Source organism: Bombus fervidus, chromosome 13, assembly GCF_041682495.2.
Source record: "Bombus fervidus isolate BK054 chromosome 13, iyBomFerv1, whole genome shotgun sequence".
NCBI lineage: Eukaryota > Metazoa > Arthropoda > Insecta > Hymenoptera > Apidae > Bombus > Bombus fervidus.
Window position 1 is genome coordinate 10,682,059 of NC_091529.1, and position 22,911 is coordinate 10,704,969.

At 34.9% G+C, this 22,911-nt stretch overlaps 1 protein-coding gene across 1 annotated transcript; it reads left to right on the forward strand.

Moving 5' to 3' along the window:
• The first annotated feature begins 858 nt into the window (after positions 1-858).
• Apime-asta (allatostatin A) lies at positions 859-22,732 on the forward strand. The gene is made up of 3 exons (XM_072015232.1): positions 859-1,042; positions 20,189-20,479; positions 20,696-22,732. Exons 2-3 carry the CDS (start codon positions 20,219-20,221, stop codon positions 21,023-21,025), a joined length of 591 nt encoding a protein of 196 aa, XP_071871333.1. The 5' UTR covers positions 859-1,042; positions 20,189-20,218; the 3' UTR covers positions 21,026-22,732.
• Positions 22,733-22,911: the final 179 nt, after the last annotated feature.

The window sequence follows — 22,911 nt, forward strand, 5'->3', positions numbered from 1 at the left end:
GACGTACAAAACTTTGGCTTTTAACGATCCTAAGTTCACCAACTTCTCCATTTCACCCGTCATACGTACATGGCTGAAACATCAGCATTTAATATTCATTTAGAACATCATTAAAATCCTGCATAACCGTAATAAAGAACGAACAAACAGAAAGATAAAATCGGATTATTCAGGCGTATTTTGCCACACTCTCTTACTTCGAAGATTCCAAAATGTATTCTATCAAAATTCTACTATTCTTAATTCTGCTCCTGCATATAGATAGTTCTATTAAAATTCCATAGAAAACTACAATTTCCGAAACCACGTTTAACCACAATGAAAAGAAGAAGAAATAAAATAAGTACGATAAATAGAACAAAATAAAAGAAACGAAATGGAAGCGAATTATTCACACGCGTTTTACCACGCCGAATTCGAAGACAACTCACGACAACGAAAAATACTACGTTTCACCATAAATCAACCATCTCACAAAAATTGTCAAATTCGTTTGACCAGAGAAACCTATTCTCGACCCTTTCTCCGCCCAAATTTATTTATTCACTTGAAACGACATTTCCAGAGTTCTGCTTAACGAAGAACAACGAGGGAATAAATTAAATATAACGAATTAAATAGAACCGCGTTGTTCACACATTGTATTTTATCAGACCGACTTCGAAGGCAGCTCGCGACGAAGAGAATTGAATGCCGATCGCGAGGAGCGCGCGTATGCGCACACGGTGTGTGCGAAGAAGACGACTGTACCACGATCAGGGTTGGACAGAGAGAGACGGAGATCGAGAAAAGCAGAGGGGTAGTCGACACGCGCGGCCCACGGCACACAGGCGGCTTACACGCGTATAAAGGGTGGCGTCGCGATGCCCTGATCGGCATATCTCGTGTAGACAGCAAACTCGCGGCGCTCGGCATAGTACACTCAACCTCCAACACCTTACCTACGATTGTGAACCACGTGAAACGGAAACGGAGCTACGGTTTCGACTCCCAAGGGAACATCCACCTCGATACATCGTCTACTTCGCTTCTATAGCAACAGGTGAGCTGATCGTTTCTTCGAGATCGCGGCTACCGGTGTACTTTTCTTACTATTTTCCTATTTCGTTCGGTGGAAAGATTTTTTGGACAATTCCTACCACGTATCAGCTGTGAATAGTTATAGCGATTGAACTTTGTAAGAAAACATTGGTGTTGGGATTTTTTTTTTTTGAAAATAACTCGTACGAGCTAAGAACAGGAATATAAATATAGATGTTTGATTTTGCGAGAGAAGTTTGTTAGGATTCTTTATGAATCGATATGATTAATAGAAATTGAAGTTTATGGGACAAGTTGATATTATTTCCTGAGAATTCGTATAAGCTGTGCGTTAGTGTATAATTGTAGGAGTTGAATTTTTCGAGAAAAAAGTGAAAAGATTTTTTAAGAGTTCTTTCATATATATATATGTAGTGTTTGAATTTTATGGGAAAGAATCGGAGAGATTGGCGATGGTTGGCTTTGGCTACGATGTCTAAGGTGGTTCGATGATATTTTGTTCGAAATTAGTAGGAAGAGACAGTTTTGAAACATTAGAATTTCGTTCTATGGGTGTGGGTTAACAGCTAAATACAAACGTGCATGTAACAAAATATGATAATCGAGAAATTAGAAGTATAGTATCTATTAATAGTATTTCATTTCATCTGTAAGATGATTTTGAAGTTGTATATAAAATTTTGTTTCTTAACGCTTCATAGTGACTATTTGAAGATTTATAGGAGGTGTAGTGAGGTGATTGGGTGGAAAACTGTGATAAGTGATACGATTTTCGTGTGAAGATTTTGATACAAAGATATTTAAGGTAGCTCGATGCTTTCGATCAATTTTGAAGTGCTTAGAATTTTGTTTGTAGATTAGAGCGATGGTTTGACAAAAACCTATACGAACTATAGTTTCTATTGGTTTGTTTTGTATTTTAGTGTCGTATTTGAAATACATTTCAAACATAGAATGCAATTTTTAGATTTCTAGAATAAAATTTCGTTTCGTACATCTGAAGGAAAATGCGAGCTTTGTGAAAAATAATTACCGTGAAATAGACATCAAGTACAGATCCAACGATGTATCGGTCAATGTCAAGATAATATTTAACACGATGTGGAAGAAGTCTTTTGTGAAACGATTTAGACGATAGTTCCTTATAGAAAAGTGATAGTACCAAATTTTGAGAGGTCTGAAATTCTTTCTTGTAAACTCAGAGGGGTAGTTTTGTTCTCTTAGAATGCAACTGTATAGAATGCAATGCAGGTATTTAATTGATCGTTTCTAATTGAAGATTATCATAATGAAGATTTGGACTGTATCGTTTTCGTTTTGAGCGCGATAAAAATTAAACGATAATTTCGAGCTGTTATAAACACGAACAGATATAAAATTAAGTATAACAAGAAGCAAAAAAAAAATACAGAAAGGAATAGAAAGGAAGGAATAGAAGGAAATATTAATCTTCTGTTTATCTTCGAATCTATAAGTTTGTTGCACCAAAAATCGACCAGTTCTCTCTTGAAAAAACTCGAGCGTAATTGGATTCCATGGGATGGATGCTTCCATACCGTTCCACACAATTAGGATCCCCATGTAATAAATCGAGCGCGATGTTATAAAAGGGATATTCCTTGCTTAACACGACGTTGTTCCAGCCGAATACTAACGTTGAGATATTGGACCTGATTTGACGCAATTGCAATTGAAGTGCTCTTACAACATTTTTGAGACGTCCATCCAATTTGGTTAATGCAGACGATTACGAAATCTCTCGAGAAATTTGACGATTCGTAATTTGCAGGATTATGGCGCAAAGCGGAAACTCTAATCGTTTTAAACGCAGTACAGTACAAGAAGTGAAAGTCTCTCCCTTTTGATATCTGTAATTTCGTGTGACATTCGCTAGAATTATCTTACTATGCCAATAGCGTGGCGAATTTATAGAAAATTTATAGAGAATTGTTCAAGGACGATCAGATTTCCAATTTCTGGATAACGCGAGATATTTTTTTTTTTTTTGAAAATTTTTGAAATTGTTTGTGATTTTATTCATTCACGATAGAGTAGAGCGAAGGCTTAAAGCGAAATATTGAAAATTGAAAACCGGAATATTATCAAAATTGAAAGTTCAAATAATCGAAGTCTGAACGAATAGTATCGCCGTAGATGGTGGTGTAGTTCGTTTAGATTAAATTTAGATCATGTAGTTTATCTTACTTGAATTTGCCTGCTCTACGTTTTATACGATAAATTTCATTCGTGGTTTGTATCGCGAAGGACATAGAAGGATACAGAAATTTAAAGTACCTAGTTGTTAGTCACCTCTGACTTCGCGAATTAAAGGGTGAAACCGTAACATCGATCAGCTAGAAGTAGAAAAGGAGAGAAGGGGCGATTTTTTATTCATGAGACCAACAAAACGCTCACCTGTTGCTCGAAAGAAGAAACTATGTTTTAAGCACGTTCTTGAAATATTAATGAAAGCAGCGTTAGACAGGAATTCAATAGATCGTTTATAAAATTAAATTCAACTTTTCAATAATTCCTCGGTGTATTGAATTTGAATTTATATAATGTTTACGATATTTCATTTTCCTCTTTGAACGTTCGTACTTTCTTATTGAGTGAAATTTTCGTAAAATTAATTAAATTCAAATATCTAATCATCTCTTAATATATTAAGTTACATTAAGTTCTCGATATAATTAGTAATTAAACTTTGATGCTCTCCTAAAGAAACGCGAACGAGCTTATTACACTGACATTACAAATATTAAATTATATCGTATCGCTATATTTTCACTCTGTTAATCGTCACGTATCTTGGAAGCAGCGTCTAGATAAAAGTCGAGTCAATTTTTACTATCAGTACCATCGGGGAAAAAGTCGTTGGAAGAAGAAAAGAAACACGGAGAAAAGTGGACAGAGAAATTAGAACCGTGGAAAAAGTTAGAAAAGATGAGGACGGAGTGCTGGAATGAGAAGCAGTGTCCGACTCGAAATGTCTCCGGTCATGGTAAACGTCGGAGACAGTCCGGAAGAACTCTAAAAGTACAGTTGTAAAAAGAGACGACAGAAAAGTTTTGCAAGGACGTACCCATCGGTGACAAATCGCATAGTATAAAAGTAATGTTAGCAGTTTGCTCTTTTCCACGAAGAAATCAAAATGACAACTCGTTGTGCTTTTTATGAAAGAAACGAGGACATTCGGCGAAAACAATTAACCACTGTTTTCAAAGAAAACGTTATAAATTGTAATTTTAATCTTTCTATTCTCTGGTGCGATTTACGGCAACTGGTTCTTTCTCTCGTCGCTTGTAACTAAATCGATTATAGCTGTATAAAATATAGCTGATTTGATTTAACGTAGGATACTTCAAAAAAGATTATTCTTTTAATGGAAAACCTTATTATTCTGTGTGTCAAGATTCATCAGATTACTGAATTACGACGGGGCGCGAAACTTCTGCGAAGGAATTTCTTATTAACACCAGCACTTGGAGAATTTCAACCTCCGTAGAATCCTTTCTTCAATTTACACGCGTCTTCTAATAAGCACCACATTTTCGGCCATCTAACAATTTCATTTTTGTTACTAGCTTCGTAATCAGCGAAATACTTTCTATCAAAACATTGAATATACCGTGGAGGCACAAAAGACAAATGATCGGCCATGATAATTTTCTGGGACTGGAGTAATTAACGCGTTTTGTTTAAAATTCCACATATAATAAAGTAATATTAAATTACAGAGAAATAATAATTTTACATGATCATAAAGAGGATTTAACGAAGGCATTCAAACGAAATTTTGTTATTTTAATTGTGTTACATTCCATACAAATTATATATATACTTTTTTTTCTTGTTGATTTATTAATTTTAATATCATTTGTTGGATAAGATAGTTAATTGTCAGATTCCGAGGTATAAGTCTCCTAAACTAGATGATAAATTTATAAACTTTCGTAAACAGTCAAGGATACATTTAACATTATAACAATCGATATTTTCTAAATGTTCAATGGATTGTAAAAACACATATTTAATTATTTACGATGCAATAACTATTGCTTAAGAAGTTATTAAAATTTATTAAAGTCATTGTACAAATTATAACAGGTTTCGGAACTAGCTTATGAGATACGAACCAATTGGGGTGAAATGTCAAATGTTACTTTTCTATCTGGATAACGAGACACTTTCTTCCCCTAAAAGATATTTCAATCGTAGCTTGAAAATGATCCTTCGTTTATTATTTATCGCCAGGGCATTTCCCCCTGTTTGCGTGTTTGCCACGCGAAAACATTGTCTTCAAACATAGCAAACATTTCTCTGCCTTGTACGAAAACAGTTGGCCGATCGTTGGGCAAATCGTTCGTCAACCCGAAAACGCTGATGCTCGCCTTCGTAATTATTTCACTATTCTTCTGCATCACGCAGATAGTATTTCTTAACTATAGGGTGCTATACAAGAAGTGCTAGAATTTGTTATTTGTAAACTATTTTTAGGTGTATTGCAAGTATTTATATTTTAAAAAAATATATATCTTTATTTTATTAATGGTTTATTAATGAGATATGACATCTCTTTGACCCGTCAGTCATGGTAAAAGGTAAAAAGAGTTTCAAAATTTGTAATTATGCGAGGAATGATCGATTTGCTTGCGACGTGTCTACGAATAATAATTTCCCATAGCCTTGGATAATAAATTTTCGCTATAGCGACAGGCTGCGAAGGCGTCAGGAACGATGCACGATAAAATTGTATGATCCACGATATACGAATGTTAACTAATGATTGATGTAGCCGCAAACGACAAATGACGATACAACAAAAAAGTATCTCTTCTTTCGTGACACCCGTTAGTAACGTGTAACGACGTTAAATTCGAGCTTTATGCCGATGTGAACAAGCATTGATGAGAGTTTGAATAAAACCGTAATAAGAAACAGGATCACCCTACTTTTTTCCAGCCAATGTCGAAGTAACTTGATTAATTGCTCAGGTAAAATAGCGAGTTTAAAAACGAATTATTCAATAATGAGAAGAGTCATGGGCTACTGTAGTTGATTATCCTAATGACATAAACAATCGCTCGATCTTGCTTCGATTAGCTGCGACAAATGTAAAATAAAATTAACATTCACTGTCCTGATGGATATACTATAAAAATTTTAATTTTCACGAATGTAAGTAAAGAAATTTAAATATCAACATCTCTTTTATCTTTTAAATAATGGAAACGATACTCTACTTTGGTCATTTTTACGATTTTTTCGTATTATGTATAAATATTTTGTATATGTTCGTATATTTATTTGTATATTTATTTGCATAAACATTCGCAGCCTGCCAGTGGAGAATCGTGCGCATTAAAGACAGCAAGAGTACGCGTAGAATTTTAACAAAAAATAAAGACTTTTTAAAATCTTTTTTTAAACGAACAAATTAAAAAAAAGAATTAAAAAGATACGAATGTCGTTGGGCGTAGCTTCCGAAATCAGCAGCAAAGAGTTTTCGTTTTAAAACATTATTTAGATAACGTGGATAACGCGTATAATGTATTTCCAGACAAATAACAACTTTTATAATCACGGTAAAATTAAATACGAAATTTCTATCGTTCGAATAATTACTACTGAATATACACCGTATATGGGATTATTCTGGTATACGAAAAAGGAAAACCATTTTATTCCGATGCAATTGAAATATAGATTACCATAGGAATCGGACAAAAGAGGCACGTACATTTTTTTGAAACCGTTATCGCGCTTTTCGTTTTGATTTTCATTCTCAATTACTGTATTCTCGTAGTTGTTACTACCTGAAATATATCTACTTATTTACTTAATTATTTATACAAATTAATCAAATCATTTGCACAAATAAATTGATAAGTGATAAACGACCATCAACATTCCTAAACCGCAATGATATATATAATTATTATTCTTATACGTGAGTTATCAGAAATAATGAAATCGCTTTAAAATTTTTACGGAGAAGTATAATTTAAATGGTTTTCTTGCGCGATAATTTCCCTGAAACCATTTGATAGGTTTTTTTAAATAAGTTCACGGTATAATACTTAAGTTTAAAAGCCATTTAAAGGTTCAGAAATCTTTCAAGAGGAACATCTGTTATTAATAAATTTTATGACACTGTATGGAGGATGAATCTCATGTTGAAAAGTTAAAGCTTGCGATTAAAAGAATTACCTAACAAATATCGTAGAATTGGAAACTACGATTTCGCTCGAATAACTATCCGTCGGAAAGTTTTACGGTGACATGTTTTTAACCGCGCTGGGTCATCGAAAGCTGTTAAATTGATTCGGAAATGTCACACGGCTGTGTCGCTTCGATTCGAACAATTTTACTGAAAACACACCACTCCTGTTACTAATTAGAAATATATAAATAAAAAATAAATAACGATAAAAACATAGCGTAATACTATATAAGCAAAAATACTAGATAATTCTTTATTTAAAAAATAAAGGAAAGTAGTCAAGAAAATTCTCTCACAGTCAGCGACAACATTTTTAATATTCCTCTGTTATTTCCAGACACTTACGTTCCCATAAATGGTCCGATTAATACGCACAGGATCTTTCTTTAATAAATATCCTCTGATAATAAATCGTTACTCCCATCAAACGTTTTAGCTCTAAGTCAATTCGACACGCCCGAAGGATGTTCCTCTGTTTTAAAAAATGAAACAATAGATTTCTAAACGTAAAATTTTTACACAAACTTTTTAGGTCGCAAAGTATCATATAGATCTGGAAAATTTCACAAGATCGTTATTCAGAATGTCACTCAAACTTTCGCCGTAATTCGTGTTTCAAACAGAATTTAAAATAAAAGGATCGGAAATTCATTAGCAGCGTTCGGCATATCGGGAGTATCGAGTAACTCCTTGACTAAAGTAAGATTTTTTAATTATCTCGACGACAAGACTAAAACTTCGAGTTGCTGGTAATATCTTCGTAGTTATTTACAGGCGTCACTGGTTCAATAAAATTCATATCGAAACTTTCGTTCCATGGAAGCAATCGCCTCTTCTTTCGAGGCCACGGAATAATCGAATACTCCAATCGAACGAGAAGTTTTCGTGCTGTCCGAGTTGTTAAGATTCTAAGAGAATATTGGTCGAAACTTTGATCGCACGTGATACAAGTATACAGCGAATGTCTTTTTACTCGCTTCAAATTGTGTTACGGATCTAGAAAACGGATTTATTTCGTGATCCTGGCGCGAATCTTTTACAAGTCCGTGCAAATTGTTACGATCGATCTATCGCGACGTAGAGAGAGTTTATGACACGACGAAAAACATTAGAGCGACGGAGAGTTACCAGAGTCAAATTCTTTCCTTTTTCTTATTTTCTCCGAGATAATTTACAATTTTTTTGTGAGAACATTCGATGAATTCGGAAATATTGGAATACTTAAGTGGTATAAGTCAACGATCGCAGCTGGTACAGGTCAATGCTAGTACAGGAACGCGTTTGTAGGTTTTGCAATTGTTGAAAAATGTCTTAAACCGTAAGAATATTTACTCGTTTGCTTTTTATCTTTTTCTATTAATAATTTAAATAGTTTTGGAGAATTTTCTACGAGTTGTAATTTATTTAATATTTTTTATTGACTTAATAAATTACTAGGCTAGTATTAAGCAAGATAATCCTTTTCTAAATGTAATTACCTGAACTGTCAATGAGAAAGACACCTATACTCTAAATTTCTATACTGCAATTATGCATATTCGAAATATTTATATACTATATCTATCTATCTATATGTGCATCGATATATCAATTACGTATATTGTAACCATTTTGTTCCTATTAAATATATTTAAAAATTTTTAGAAATCGAACATTTTACAAGTGTCTAATTTGTATCTGCAAGATCACTTTCATCAAAATAATACAATCACGAAGATATGTTTTCTTTCGTCGCGACAATACAACGCTTCAACGAATATCGACGACCGTACATAAACACTTATTACAAACACTTATTATTATCATAAAATGATCGTAAACTAGAAAATAACAGAACATAAAATAGATCACGTAGAATATGAAATGGTCGTATATCGGAAAAACACGTAAAATACTTTATGTCTATGAGTCGATCAATATCAATTGCTACTAGCTACTTCAATTTAGAATTTCTTTATCTCCTAATTTCTATTACGACATCCTTGTAATACGATCGTTTTCACGCGTTTCCATGATGAACATCGTGTCACAAACGACGAGAAAACGAGAGCAGTGGGTGGAGTAGAAAGGAAAAGCACGGATCAGGCGAGGTTATTAAAACAGCGTTATTAGCGAATCTTTTGTAGCTTATAAGCAGCGTGCAGTGCACAGTTATTGCTTATCTCGCGCGTATGAAATCCGAAAGTGGGCTAATCAGCCTGCCATGACGAACCACTAGCTCACGACAACTTTTCAGTTTACTACCAGTCGTTTTGGTACAACGATTCTCTGTTTGGTGCTGCATGGCTTTCTACTTTAATATGTTTTGCTCTTTGATAACTACGTAAATTGCTCTGTTCTCGCGATCGCTTAAGTAGCAAGAATTGCTGTTCACTTCGCGACGAATAATTCGCAGATTTTGAGAGTTTACTCGGTGATTCGTCGGTCTAGCCATCTTTTTCTAAATTTTAATTCAACGCTGTGAACTGATTTTATTGCAAATAAGAAATTATTAATCACAGCTTTTTTATTCGCGGGTGAATAATCTCAAATTGGTTTAGCGATATTTTGTCAATTTATGTATTTTTCAGGTGGCAGATTATAAAATTCAATCGATTATTTTGGAATAAGCAATCGTTTTATTTCTCGCGTTAATTTGTTCGACGAAACAGAATTTTTACAATGATATGTAATTAATTGTTTTAATTATACCTCGTTCTACCGATCATTTCGGAAGAAATAATTCCTGGTTTCTGTTTGTATTTATTCAGCCATCTTTTAGTTCTTTAGAAACGATTAAGCAGAATTGGCTTCGTAACATTGGCTAACTTCGGTAGCTCCGATCCTTGACCCATACTACTTAAACCTTGAGGTATTAGGATTGAGAAAGATTAGATAGAATTTGTTTCACGACATTGAGCAACTTCACTAGCGGCGATCGTTGACCTATATTACTTAAATCTTCCAATATTATCCAATATTATCCCCAACTTTAAAAATTTTGCACTCTCCGTGTCGATTCAGTGACGTCTAATTGAATTTAAATTTATCATACTGAAAATTGTACAAATTTCCTCGGTCTTCTCCAGATATATTTTTTACAATTTGCTTTGCGTGTCTATTAAGTTATTTTCGTAATCAAATTTTCAAATTGCCAGTATTAAAAGCAAGGCAAATTAAATACCTTTATTTCGATATTTAAGTATTAAATTTATAATACTAAAAGTAAGAAAAATTATGATCCAGTGTAAGACGTTTCATCAATTTCACTGATAAAGATCGTGCGTACGAGTGGGATAATATTTTAATAATTTTCGCAAATAATTTTTAATGTAGAAGAGTCTTTTCTCTCGTCCAATAAATCGTATTATCGCGTAGAATTACCAGCAATTTATTAATATTCTACGTTCTTATGGCTGATCTCTCTCTATAAATATACGTTAAACGGAAAGCTTGACCCAATTCGATGACACGATTTATGACCACAAACACGGGTATCTAACAGTTTCGAATACGAAACTATGCTTTACCATCTCGTCTTGTGTTCGAACTGTGCCACAACTTGGAAATTCTCTGCCATAATGTAACGGTTCTTTGTATTGTATTTCCATCAGACGCATCGAGAAAGGAAACTAGCGAAAGCGATGGCCGTGGTAAGGCGAAACTACTCGTAGCATCCCATTTTCGAACTTTGACGAAACTTTCAGTAGTAATTTCCTTTAAAATAGTATAATCTGCAACTTAGATGAAACTCTGGTTATTAGAAGTGTCCTTCTAATTATTATAACATTTACCTTGCACCCTTCCAAATATTAATACTTATAGAATCGTTATACTATCTAAATAAAACATTAGAAAAATTATATCAACGATAGGGTGTAACTGTTTCAAACTATTGTCCTAAATTTTAACATTTGTAAAAGTTTCATATGAAATTACGCGATGATGATGTTATCACTCGAAGGTTCCCGCAATTTCCAATATTATAGAACACAAAATTTAATATAAGAAATTTATTTCCCATTCTTCCAAATATTAATGATACCATAAAATACAAATAAAAGATTGAAAATTGCTATATCGAATACAACAATGCTACATTGAAAGAAAGATTTAATTTTTAGTCAATCTGTCTCTTCTACGACAACCATAAAGAACTTTAGATTCAGACACTAGGCATAAATTCGTATTTAGAAAATACAAGATTCTTTTTAGTCGATGCTTAACATCGAAAGTTTCTTGTAATTTTTAATGCCAACGATTGTTGGTTTTTGTCCAAAAACCATGAAATCGCCCCAAGCACGAAGAAGTTTGCCGAATCCTGTTATTTCTAGAAACGAATTAAAATGGTAATCTGTCTCTGTAAATTTTAAACATTACAGTATCCCATCGCCGAGACGAAATTGGAAAGCTGACACTTCGTCTTAAAGAAAGTAAAAGAACAAAAGTACGGAAGGAAGCGATATTTGGTCCGTTAATAAGATTGCTATCACTTTCATCGACAACGTCGTCATTGATAATGATCCACCGCGCGTGAAATTCGCCTTTCGATGCAACGTGACGTTACGATTTTTACGATTCCTCAGCTTCACCGTTTCATCGTCGTATCGTTCTTTTTTCCGTATTTCTACTTTCTTTACGTTACTTTCATGACGCGCTTCGCGTAAAATTCACCGACCGTGTCTCGATATCTACGTCAACTTGCTCCGGCTGTCCGTCTTTATTCTTTCTCGTTATCGTGCTGTACAATGTGCTGCATATACAGTGACTCGCGCAATTACGATCAAATAGTTGGAATAATCAAATTTACAAAGAGACACGACGATCGTCTGCCTTTTTTTCTCTTCGATACGTAAGTTGCATCGCATCGATTCTATCCAAATAACGTAGGTGACCTAACTATAACATTTTTGCTTCTGCGTGCCTCAGCGAAGAATTTAGAAATTAAAAATTGAAACGATCCGACAAAGATACGAGAAACAAATGGTTCGAACAATTTATGGAATTTACGAAGTGGAATTTCCAATCGAAAGTTCGAGGAATCAAAAATGTTGTCATAGGAAATTAAAGGAACGGAAATTGTTACGTTGTTTTAGAATTAGTTCGCGGAACTTGGTCGTCTCTGCTGTACCGGAAGCTAGTGCGATATCGTAAAGAACAGTGGAATATGGAAGACAAGTTAACAAGGTTTAATTTCACGACATGCGGCGCGTTTTCCCTCTCTCGAGGGAGAAATATCGAGAAGCGAGGATAATCTCGTTTCCGGGGCGAGGTAGCACGTATACGTATGTACCTATTCACAAGTCTGTCGATGAGAGCCATGATAATCGCAACAATAACGCGTCTCAAGCTTTTCCTTCTCGAGTTCTCGTATATCGTTCATGCACTAGCTATTCCTTCTTTTTTTATGTCGCTTGTCTTCTAGAAAGATCGTAAAAATTGCTTTTAAAAATTCAGTGAAACAAGAAAATTCTTACAGAATCTAGCGATAGGTAAAAACGTTAAGGGGATCAAGTAGAATATATTAGAAAGACGTTGATAAAGGAATAAACACGAAGACGCAGTTTTTATATTGTAATATAATTATATCATAATAATTTCATCGAAATGAAATGAAACTATATTTCTTCGTAAATTAAACGATAGTTCCTAAATAATAATAACGTTATACGTATCTTCGAAACAGAAAAAGAACCACAACTCGATCATTATTAAAAGAAGAGCCTACCCTATCGCATCTTGAATTCCCTCAGGATAGTTCGTCCATTTGGTCAACGAGGGCAATTTCATTAAATCGGACGAAGAGGGCGAAGGAAAGTGGGAGTCTATCAACAAGGGTCTATCGAAGACAACTTAAAATTTCATTAGCGAATCGTCGATGGGTTTGCCACGGAGCACGCGTTAATCGCATTTCCGGTTACCAAGTATATCATAGGGGGTGGCTTCCTGTCGCGAACTAAAAAGCGATCCTGCGTCCAGTCTTCCACTGTGCTTTTCCAAAGCATCCGGTTAAACCACGATTGGTGTAATATAAATGAGATCGCTAATGAATAAGCGACGAAGTAAGAAAAAAGAACAAAGTAAAGTAAACGAAAGTAAATAAAATAATTATTAATCTCTTAATTTCCATCTCCGTGATATCACGTTCGATATATTACGTAAATCGCTTCTTTTTCACGCGTTTTCCTGAAAACAGAATTTTCGTAACAGGGCAATGATCAGAGTTATCTTTCTCTTACGTAAGGAAGTTGTATCCGAGGAAGAACTACGTGCGCAGAAATTTCTATAAAAGCACTATGCGTGAAATATAATAATTTTCTATGAAAAGAAAGAGAAAAATATCGCGAAATTATTAAAAATTCGATTGAAATTAAGTCGTTATAACTGAACTGAATTAAAAAGCTAACAAAATAAAAGACGCGAAAGCATCGAACAGCTAACACCATCATTATCAGAAATAGTTCAAAGAAAGGTATTTTAGACTTAAACGAAAGCTTATATTTAATTCTTTCAATTTTTACAGACATCAACTAGAACATAATCACAAATTCGTAACAAAGTTCTAAAAAGGTATAGCTATTAACTATATAAAAATGGCCAATGACCAATAATAGGAATATGTGACGGAAACAATTAAAATTACAACTTGGCAACGTAACGTCTCAAACCTCTGACACAGATGTCAATCAGAAACTCACGAATTCGCCAATGATTTTCGAAACATCGTCGAATCACTGGCGTTTCAGCCCTGCCAACTGTCGTCCATCGGAAACTTTCCCAAGTGACGATTGAATTAAGCTCGTCGTCGAGTCAGACCAGTCAGACACATTCCGTACGACTCCTGCGCTATCGATCCACCGACGCGTACTTGTTTGCATATGTCTGCATACTTTGATAATAGTTCGTTTCATTCAACCAACACGTACAGCCGGTATATAGTTGAACTTTTACGTTGCACTGTCCGATATTTAATTGCTGGCGAAACGCGGAAATTGGTCCGGAAACGTCACACGACAGCACTCGAGAGAGCTTTCGTAATTCGTTTTTGAAATTGACACGATTTCAACTGACGCGATTTTCTTACGTATCCAGTCGGTGTTTTCATTTCGGTATATTCATTTTTGATTTTTGTTCGTAATTCAAGGCAGCATCTATCGCGTTTCGGGGCGATTGGAACGATGCTTGTGCTTTTATTTCTGATTCTTTCAAGGGACATTTTGTCGTCGTTTTTTTTTTTTTTTTTTTTTTATAAAAAGTTGGAATTTTTGTAATCGACTTTGACACGATCTTGTTAAGCATACACAGCGTCTGTAAAAAGTACTTGCACACCATTGTATCTATTATAGTATTTACATTATTATAGTACCAATTAATTAGCTGCAAGCATATCAAATTCCGTATCATTTAGCAGTACGCGAATGTACGTTGCTTTGTATAATGGAAAGCAGTTAGAAGTCTCTTTAGAAAAGAAATTATTACACTAACGATAAGTTACTACGTTATTAAGAGAGTAACCTGTCATGACAAATAACTGTATTATAGCAAGAAGTCGTTTATTCTTTCATACATTATTGGAATAGTTCATTTCAGAATAAGAGACGCAGTAATGAAAAATAAATACCAGTTCGATTTTATGAAAGAAGAAATACGTTCAGCATTACGCACACGAACGTTTAATAATACAGTCCGATATCTTTTTTTCTTCTCTTTCGAACGTAATCGTATCTTTCGATAATTTATTAACGAGAGGAAACTTCTGAACTTTATTACAAAATTTTTAAAGAAACTGTAATGCCACGGAATATATAATTACCAAATTTTTTTTGAAGATTAAGTGACTGTAAAATTGCACTTCTATCACTTTGGAGATTACCACCTAACGACGTCGTAGCTCGTCAGCTTAAAACTTGTGAGTAAGCGAGATTTACGAAAGCCTTTTAGGAGTTTCTTGGCGGATTAAAGAAACGCCATAGTAGGAAAGGAAATAATTTTTCCCCGAAGATCATCGGTACAAGTTTCCCCGAGAAGAAACACGCGACCAAACCAGTTTTATGTTACCGCCTCAAAGTATCCAGACACTCGCTTATTTCTGGCAGTGTGTATTTCGAAATTACGAATAAATCAAACTGCATAACGCGACGATTTATATTTTTGGACGACTAAAGAATCGGTACTTAAATAGAGATTCGTTTTACATATTAAAAATAATTGCTACAAAAATTAAAAACATTAAGAATTACGTAAAACAGAAATACTTATCGCAGTACACAGTGTCGGGAGAGGATAGTCAGGACGCAAGAAATATTGTTCGTTTCTAAAGGAGCATTAATAGAGGCACAAATACCTGTCGTAACGCACAACACTGCTTACGGAAAGCCCAATAAAAACAGAAAAAAATGGACACATACCAGATCTCTCAAAGTGCACGCAGCAAACACGTGGAACAGGCTGATTCAAAGCAGCTGGATAATCGATATGAAGCACGATACAAGACACGTGATTGATGTCCCCAAACGAATCAGATAAATCACATCTCGGCATATCCATCTTCCCGTTTGCCTTCCTTTCACGCCCTCTTTTCAACGTTTTTGCCAGTCCAGTAACCCGAAATTCATCAGATTCGCGTGAAAAAGCCATAGAAAAGAACTTTGATGAACCGAGACGAAACGATTATTCAAAGCAATTTGCAATTTTATGGCAACTTCCTATTCCTCTTCGTTTTCCTCGCTTCTCTTCCTCTTTACTCTCTCTTTTTTTTTTTTTTTTTTTTGCGTGTTAATGCATCTTCATCCAGCGAAGATCGGAAAGGCAGATTTACGCCGGCGAATTAACTCGGCGGGACGAAAGTCCAGCGAATTGATACTTCTCGCGCGATAAAAATACGAGCGTCGCTGTAATTAAAAAGTAAATTCATCGGTTGAGAGGCACCTGTTGCGATGCAGACAATTTTATAGGGTTTCTCGTTTATCAGAGTTTACGCTCGAATTTCTATGGAACTACATTGATTATACCTACCAAGTTTTCTAGAGAATTGTATTTCTATTAATTTGTGGAAATTCTGTTTACGAATATCGAAATATCAAAGAATTCGGTCTTCGAATTTTTATTAAATCGAGGAAATCGTTAAAAAATTTCTTTGCCGAAATTGTTGGCAAAGTTTCCTTACGTAAATTACGAAGATCTATTCAGGAATTTTGTTTTCGATCTGCAATGGCTTTAGTTTGAAAATTTCTCCACTCGGAAAAGTCTATTCTACGTGACATTTTTCTTCTAAAATTTTATTCAACAACATTATGATTTCTACTCCCGACAAGATTAGTCAGACGTCAATCTTTTCTGTTATCAAAGTATCAATGACCTCGCGAAAGATTTTAGGAATTTATTCCATAAATGTCCATTCATTTGAGAACAAATGTTCTTCTCAAACTATTAACGTAATTCGCTGTTAATTTGTCAGGAACCTGCAAAAATTTATTTTAGGAAAATTCCTCGCTTACGCAACGAGGACTTCTCAATTATTTACCAATTAACTATACTAACTAAAGTAAATGTACGAAATTAAGCATGTGAATGCTATTTAAATATTTACACAATATTTATAAAATACACGTATCGTAGTTATTAATAATTTATCAGGCAAAACGAAAATCAACGAAAAATACTTTCTCTCTAAGTACTTGTCCTAGGATTTTTCAAAAATAAAATTACCAATTTTATCATAGAATTCCAAGGCAATGCACGGGAATGTTAACGCGTCTCTTCGATACGAGAGATGCCACTATCGAGCTTAAGCGAATTGCAACTCAGTTAATCCGATAATCATTAGGAATTCGTGGTCGCATTTAGGATGAGCGATTACACGTGTTGTTACACCATACTGAAACCGCGTATCATTGGTTATCCGTTCAATATTCGATATACAAGTCCACTGGATATCGGTATTTCTTGCTCATACTTGATTACGATTAACGAAAATGATCAAACGTCAAGAATTTTCACAACAACGATGGTTCTATTAAATAAATATAAATTTGTTGATCATCGTTCGTCTTTATTTTTACGTTTCGTGGAATGAAAATAAAGAATATCTTATTCTTTGATTTCTTATGAAGAATATAAGAATACAACTGCAAATATAATATTATGATCCATTTCTTTTTCATTGTCATTATTGAAAAAAGCAAATATCCGCAGCAAAGAGTAATAAGTCGTTATTTCGACTAAAAACCTTTCTCTAAAAACGCAACCGCAACACCGTTGATTCTCAAAATTTCGAATCACATTTCCAATTCTATAGTCACGTAGCAAAATTTGAGAACCTTTCCTGTAAAGGATAGCTTTCTCCATATTAAGAAAGACGTTTCTTTAGTGAAATTTATCGTTGTTTCGCGCGAAACAACTTTTCTCTGAGAGAGAAACACCATCCCGAAAGGGTTATTAACACCTCTGTACGTTACAGCCGGCCGATTCGTGAGATTAATTCTGAGAATATCGATTCGCAGGCCGAGAAGCAAGATTTCTCGCGAAGCTCGTGAAAATTTCAGTGGTACCTACCTAACATTTACCAGGACGTTTCATTTCTGTGAGATGCCCGTGGAAATTAAATCGGCCTCGATTTAAAGTGGCAATTCCGAGTGAAACGAAAGGCTAACACGGGGAAACTAGGATACGCGTTCCCGGAGCTCATCTCGTTCAATTTACAGGATTCACAATCGTTCGTGGCTCTCGAAAGAATCGTTGGTAGCGTCGGATTTTTCGGGTGAATCGCGGATCGTAAACCGTGATCGTTTCACCACTTCTCACGTGTTTGTTGCGAAAAGAGAAAGAAGAAACGGTCGACGTAAAAAGTTGTTTTAGTATCTGCTAGCCTGTGTTAATTACCCGGTTAAAATTTGATCGATCGTTAAAACAGAAATTTATTGGAACTCCCGTCGTGTCTTTGGTTCTTAAAAGAACCAAGACAGTTCGGTTTTTTTAGTAGTAAAAATTTAAAAATTGATTTATTTAAGCTGTGCATGTTTGGAAATCGAATATTCTATTTCGTTAAATTTTAATACAACTTTAGTAATTATTTCGTTAAAGTCTCGGTTCTCTACGAAAGACACGACTCTTTGGAAATTAAGTAAGTTGAAAATACTCGAAAAATGTATTATTTTATAAATTTTACTCGACACGGGATTGTGAAATATATGTAGAAGAATAGATCATTGAAAACAAAGTGTTTTTAAAGTACGTAATACGTGGAATGGAATAATATGGTGGAAGCGAAGAACGTAAAGAAATTCGCAAAAGAATATAAATGGAAATGGACTGACAGTGGTCAGACACGCGAAACGAATATACTGGAAACTATCGTACTGTGTAAATATTACGAACCAGTATAGCGCGAAAATATTTGAACTTTCTATTTCTTTAAAAAACACATCTTCCCCTGGAAAGTTAATATACCAATCTATGTAGAGAACAATTTGTCCAAAAAATCTTCTTAGAAATTCCCAAATTTCTATAACCCAATGCTTCCGAGCAAACAAACTTTGAAAGTTTAATTTAAAGCAGATATAATAATTATTCTGCTAGGTATAATAATACATTGGGAAATATATAATTATTTAAATAAATAATGACAACGAAGATATCGAACATCCGTGCGATTACTTAACTTTTCCGCGGTGAACTCGTTAAGAGTTTCAGTTTTGCATTTTCGATGTAAAGCCGTGTTGTGATTATGACGAAAAGTTTTCGGATAAAATCGGATCGGCAACGAAGTTTCAGTAACTGGATTCGGACTAGGAAAGTGGAAATCCTCAACAAATTAGATACATGGGAAAGCAATTTTCGAGGCAATGCGTCGTGTCACTTGCTATTCATGATTTGTGAATTTTGAAACCCAACTCGAAATTAGGAAACAGATTGCCTTCATTCCGGTAAAATGTCTCGTGATTCGAATGGTTTTCGATGAAACGATATTTCGGCGACAAATGTTACTATAGTTGGTTACATACGTTCAGAAAATATATCCTACAGCTTTCGATAAAAAATTCAATCAAGAGAGATTAAATATTATAAACTAATAAATTATTGACTAAACTATATATTTATACGTTATATTGTAGAAATCACGGATTAGCGATCTTTATAGATGTTGAAAATTGTGGATCTTTGAAGCCGAAATAATGTTATAGGAACACTTCATTTATATCGAGGGTTAATATTAAAACAATAACATATTTATTTCATGGACGATTCCTCGTATATTCATCGATACATACTTGCACGCGTCTCAGCACTTTCTTACATACCCGACTCTTAACCGACTCAACCGTTTCCATTCTTTTGTCTTTGAGACGCTGCGCGCACACACAAATACTGACACTCGCATACAAGTATGCCCCCTACGCATTTAACCCAGTCCAGCACAGAAAATTATACATATCTCAACGATAGATTTATTTATCGCGATTTAAACAGGAAACGATGGTTATTTACTGTGAACTTAATGCAGTAATGTGATATAACTAAGACAACTCAATTGACAATTCACAACTCACAACTCGCTCTCAACTCGACTCGACTCGACCGACGACTCACAACTTACGGTCCACAACTTACAATTGATTAACCCACAACTAATCGCAGCCTCCTCGCTACTGCGACTGGTCGCAACTCAGTCGCAAATAACAACTCACCAACGGCTACCTTTTATACCACGGTTTTTGTATTCCTAGCATGCACATGTGTTCCATAGATGTGGATGTCAAGTACACCTTTTTTAATTATCCAATGTCGTTAAAGACCACGAGTATATGGTCCATCGGGATTTCCCATCTTCTCCGGCCCGTCTTCGCTTCTATTATTTTCTACCTGTAGTTCACCGGTCTTTTTCTTCTCCCCAGGCTTCTTTCCCGATAATACAATATTTAATCGCATTTCTATCTTTTTCAGGCCAGAATTAAACGGACAGAGAACTTTACAATGAAGATTAGGACAAGTTTGTTAACGTCGAGCGTAGCTTTCCTTTATTTGATTTGGATCGTGGAAAGACCAGTTTTGGCGATGGAAGAAGCACCGCCTTATTCGATGAACCTTCGTGATTATAATACTATGTTGAATTCTATGGAATTCGACGACTCCGTGCCTGAGAAAAGAGCTTATACTTACGTTTCCGAATATAAGAGGCTACCAGTGTACAACTTTGGTATTGGGAAACGTTGGATAGACACGAACGATAACAAGGTAGGAAGGAACATACCTAAGAAGAAGATTCTTTTACATATTACGAAACAACATATTTTTCCAATGAAACTTTTCCACGTTAGAAGCTTCCTTTCGAAAAGAAAAATATTATAAACGTGCGCAAATTGTACAACAGCCTTCCTTCTCTCGATATAGCCAACGCATCCATTCTTCTAACATGCGATTCTACGAAATAATTAAATTCCATAATTGCAGAGAGGACGCGACTACTCGTTCGGTCTTGGTAAACGCAGGCAATACAGTTTCGGTCTAGGGAAACGAAACGACAACTCGGACTACCCTGTCAGATTAAACATGGACTATCTGCCCGTGGATAATCTCGCTTATCATTCGCAAGAGAATTTGGACGATCTTTTGGAGGCGAAACGTAGCAGGCCCTATAGCTTTGGATTGGGTAAGAGGGCGGCTCGTCCGAACAACGGACAGCCGATAGGACCAAAGAGACCGAACGATTTGATGAGCCAAAGATATCACTTTGGCCTTGGAAAGAGGATGCCCGAAGACGAGGAGGATTCGTCGCAATAGGACACTTCGCGAAGGATGTCTCGCTCGACGATCCATTCGAATGGTGTCGCCGACGTTTATGGCAATGTAGCTCTAATTCGATGTCGCAGAGTTTTATTGTCAGACGAAGTATATCGATAACGCAACAATAAAGACACGTTTGAAAGTTTCAACGTCTCTTAAACGAGTTCTTCGTCTCTTACATCTTGTTCGGGCTTTGCGTTCCATTTTTATCATCTACCTATCGAATTCTCTTTCTTTTCGTCTGATAATATCGGTGGTGGTTTTTAATTTGGTTGATGTTATAAGAGTAAAAGTAACCGCAGAGCTGGGTGGATCGTTGCATCGTTTAGACGATGCTTGAATCGAATGGAAGAGCGGTGTTCGTGTCGAAGTTGGGCAAATGTTATTTGAAACGGAAATAAAGGAGCATAACTTGAGGCGATGCGTCGATTTTAATTAATTGTTTTCGTTTGAACTTTGTTTTCGTGAAAATGGATTTTACCTTGTGCCGAGAGAATACTTTTTCATTTTAATTAACGCTTTCGAACGTACTAAGGAATAATTTAAATAAATCCAGACTATTCCACGAAATAAACAGCATCTTGCTTTCCTCGTTTCAAGTCCTCCTTTTGATCGTATACTTGAATAATAAGCGTGTGCGAGGAAGTTTGTGTCTTCGGTACAATTTACGTAATAGGATCAGAAATCATGCGAAAAATTACTTTAGAGAACATTTACTCAAACAAAAGATGGAACAAGGTATAATGAAATAGTTCGGAGAAGAATCAAATTCATCTTTGAATACGTCGAAGCGCAATTATTTAAGAATAATTAGAAAATTGACCTAAAAAGGAGAACATGTTATTTAAGCGACCGATTTTCAAATATTTCGTTTAAACGATACCAAAGATCCCTGGTTGATACGATGATTATTTTTGTATGGCGATGTTTGGCTCGGCTTGGTGGTTAAGACGTTTGTACGAATAAAATGTGTTTGAAACGATCGAATTACGAGTGTTTTGAGATTTATACACACGGATTTGAAAATGCTTTATTGGAATGTTCATATCGTGTACATAGATTGGTTCAATAAATAAAATTGAAAAATGTGAGTAGCGGAGAATCGTTATTAAATAATTTCCATCGTAATAAGTAAAGTTCATATAATATATATTATGTAATAAATGTAAATTTCAATAGTAACAACATAAACTAAGTGATTTTAAAAAATAATGTCTGGTGAATAATTTGTCTTTGACGATTTCGAATAATAAATGAACAATTCTTGCGACAAGTTTCCAAAATAAAGCATTTTTAGACCTACGAATGTATCGTGTAATCCTTATTTTATTTATATAAATAAATTGTATTCGTTGCACGAATAGGAAATTCTATAAATTAGTAGCAATGTCCCGGAGCTTGTTAACGTTGTTTCAAATAAACTGGTATTTTATGTAGGTTTACAAGTTATTGCGAGATGGAACACCGAAATGGTTTGTCGTTCCGCTGGCGAATCGAATTTACCCAGCTCTGTATCCCATTATTTTCATTATTTCCATTTGCGACTATGAATTTAAATAAGGCTATCGTTCATACCGAAATATACAGAAACATCCATCCACTGTGAATTGCATACGTTCGTTGTACTTAAAAAATCCCTATGAATGTTACCGTTTTACGTAAGATGTCGATTGTCATCGGAATAAAAGACACTAGACACTTGTAGTTAAGTATTATTTTTACAGAATTAAGAATATTCTAGATGAACCTTGTTTAAATTTTTGTCCAGGTGTTTATCCAATAAATGTTCTTCAAAAAGAAAAAAGAAAAAAAAGAGAAAAGTGATGATGCCTTAAAAATCCTTGACAAACCTTACTGAGGATGAACAAAGGGCTTTGAATGCT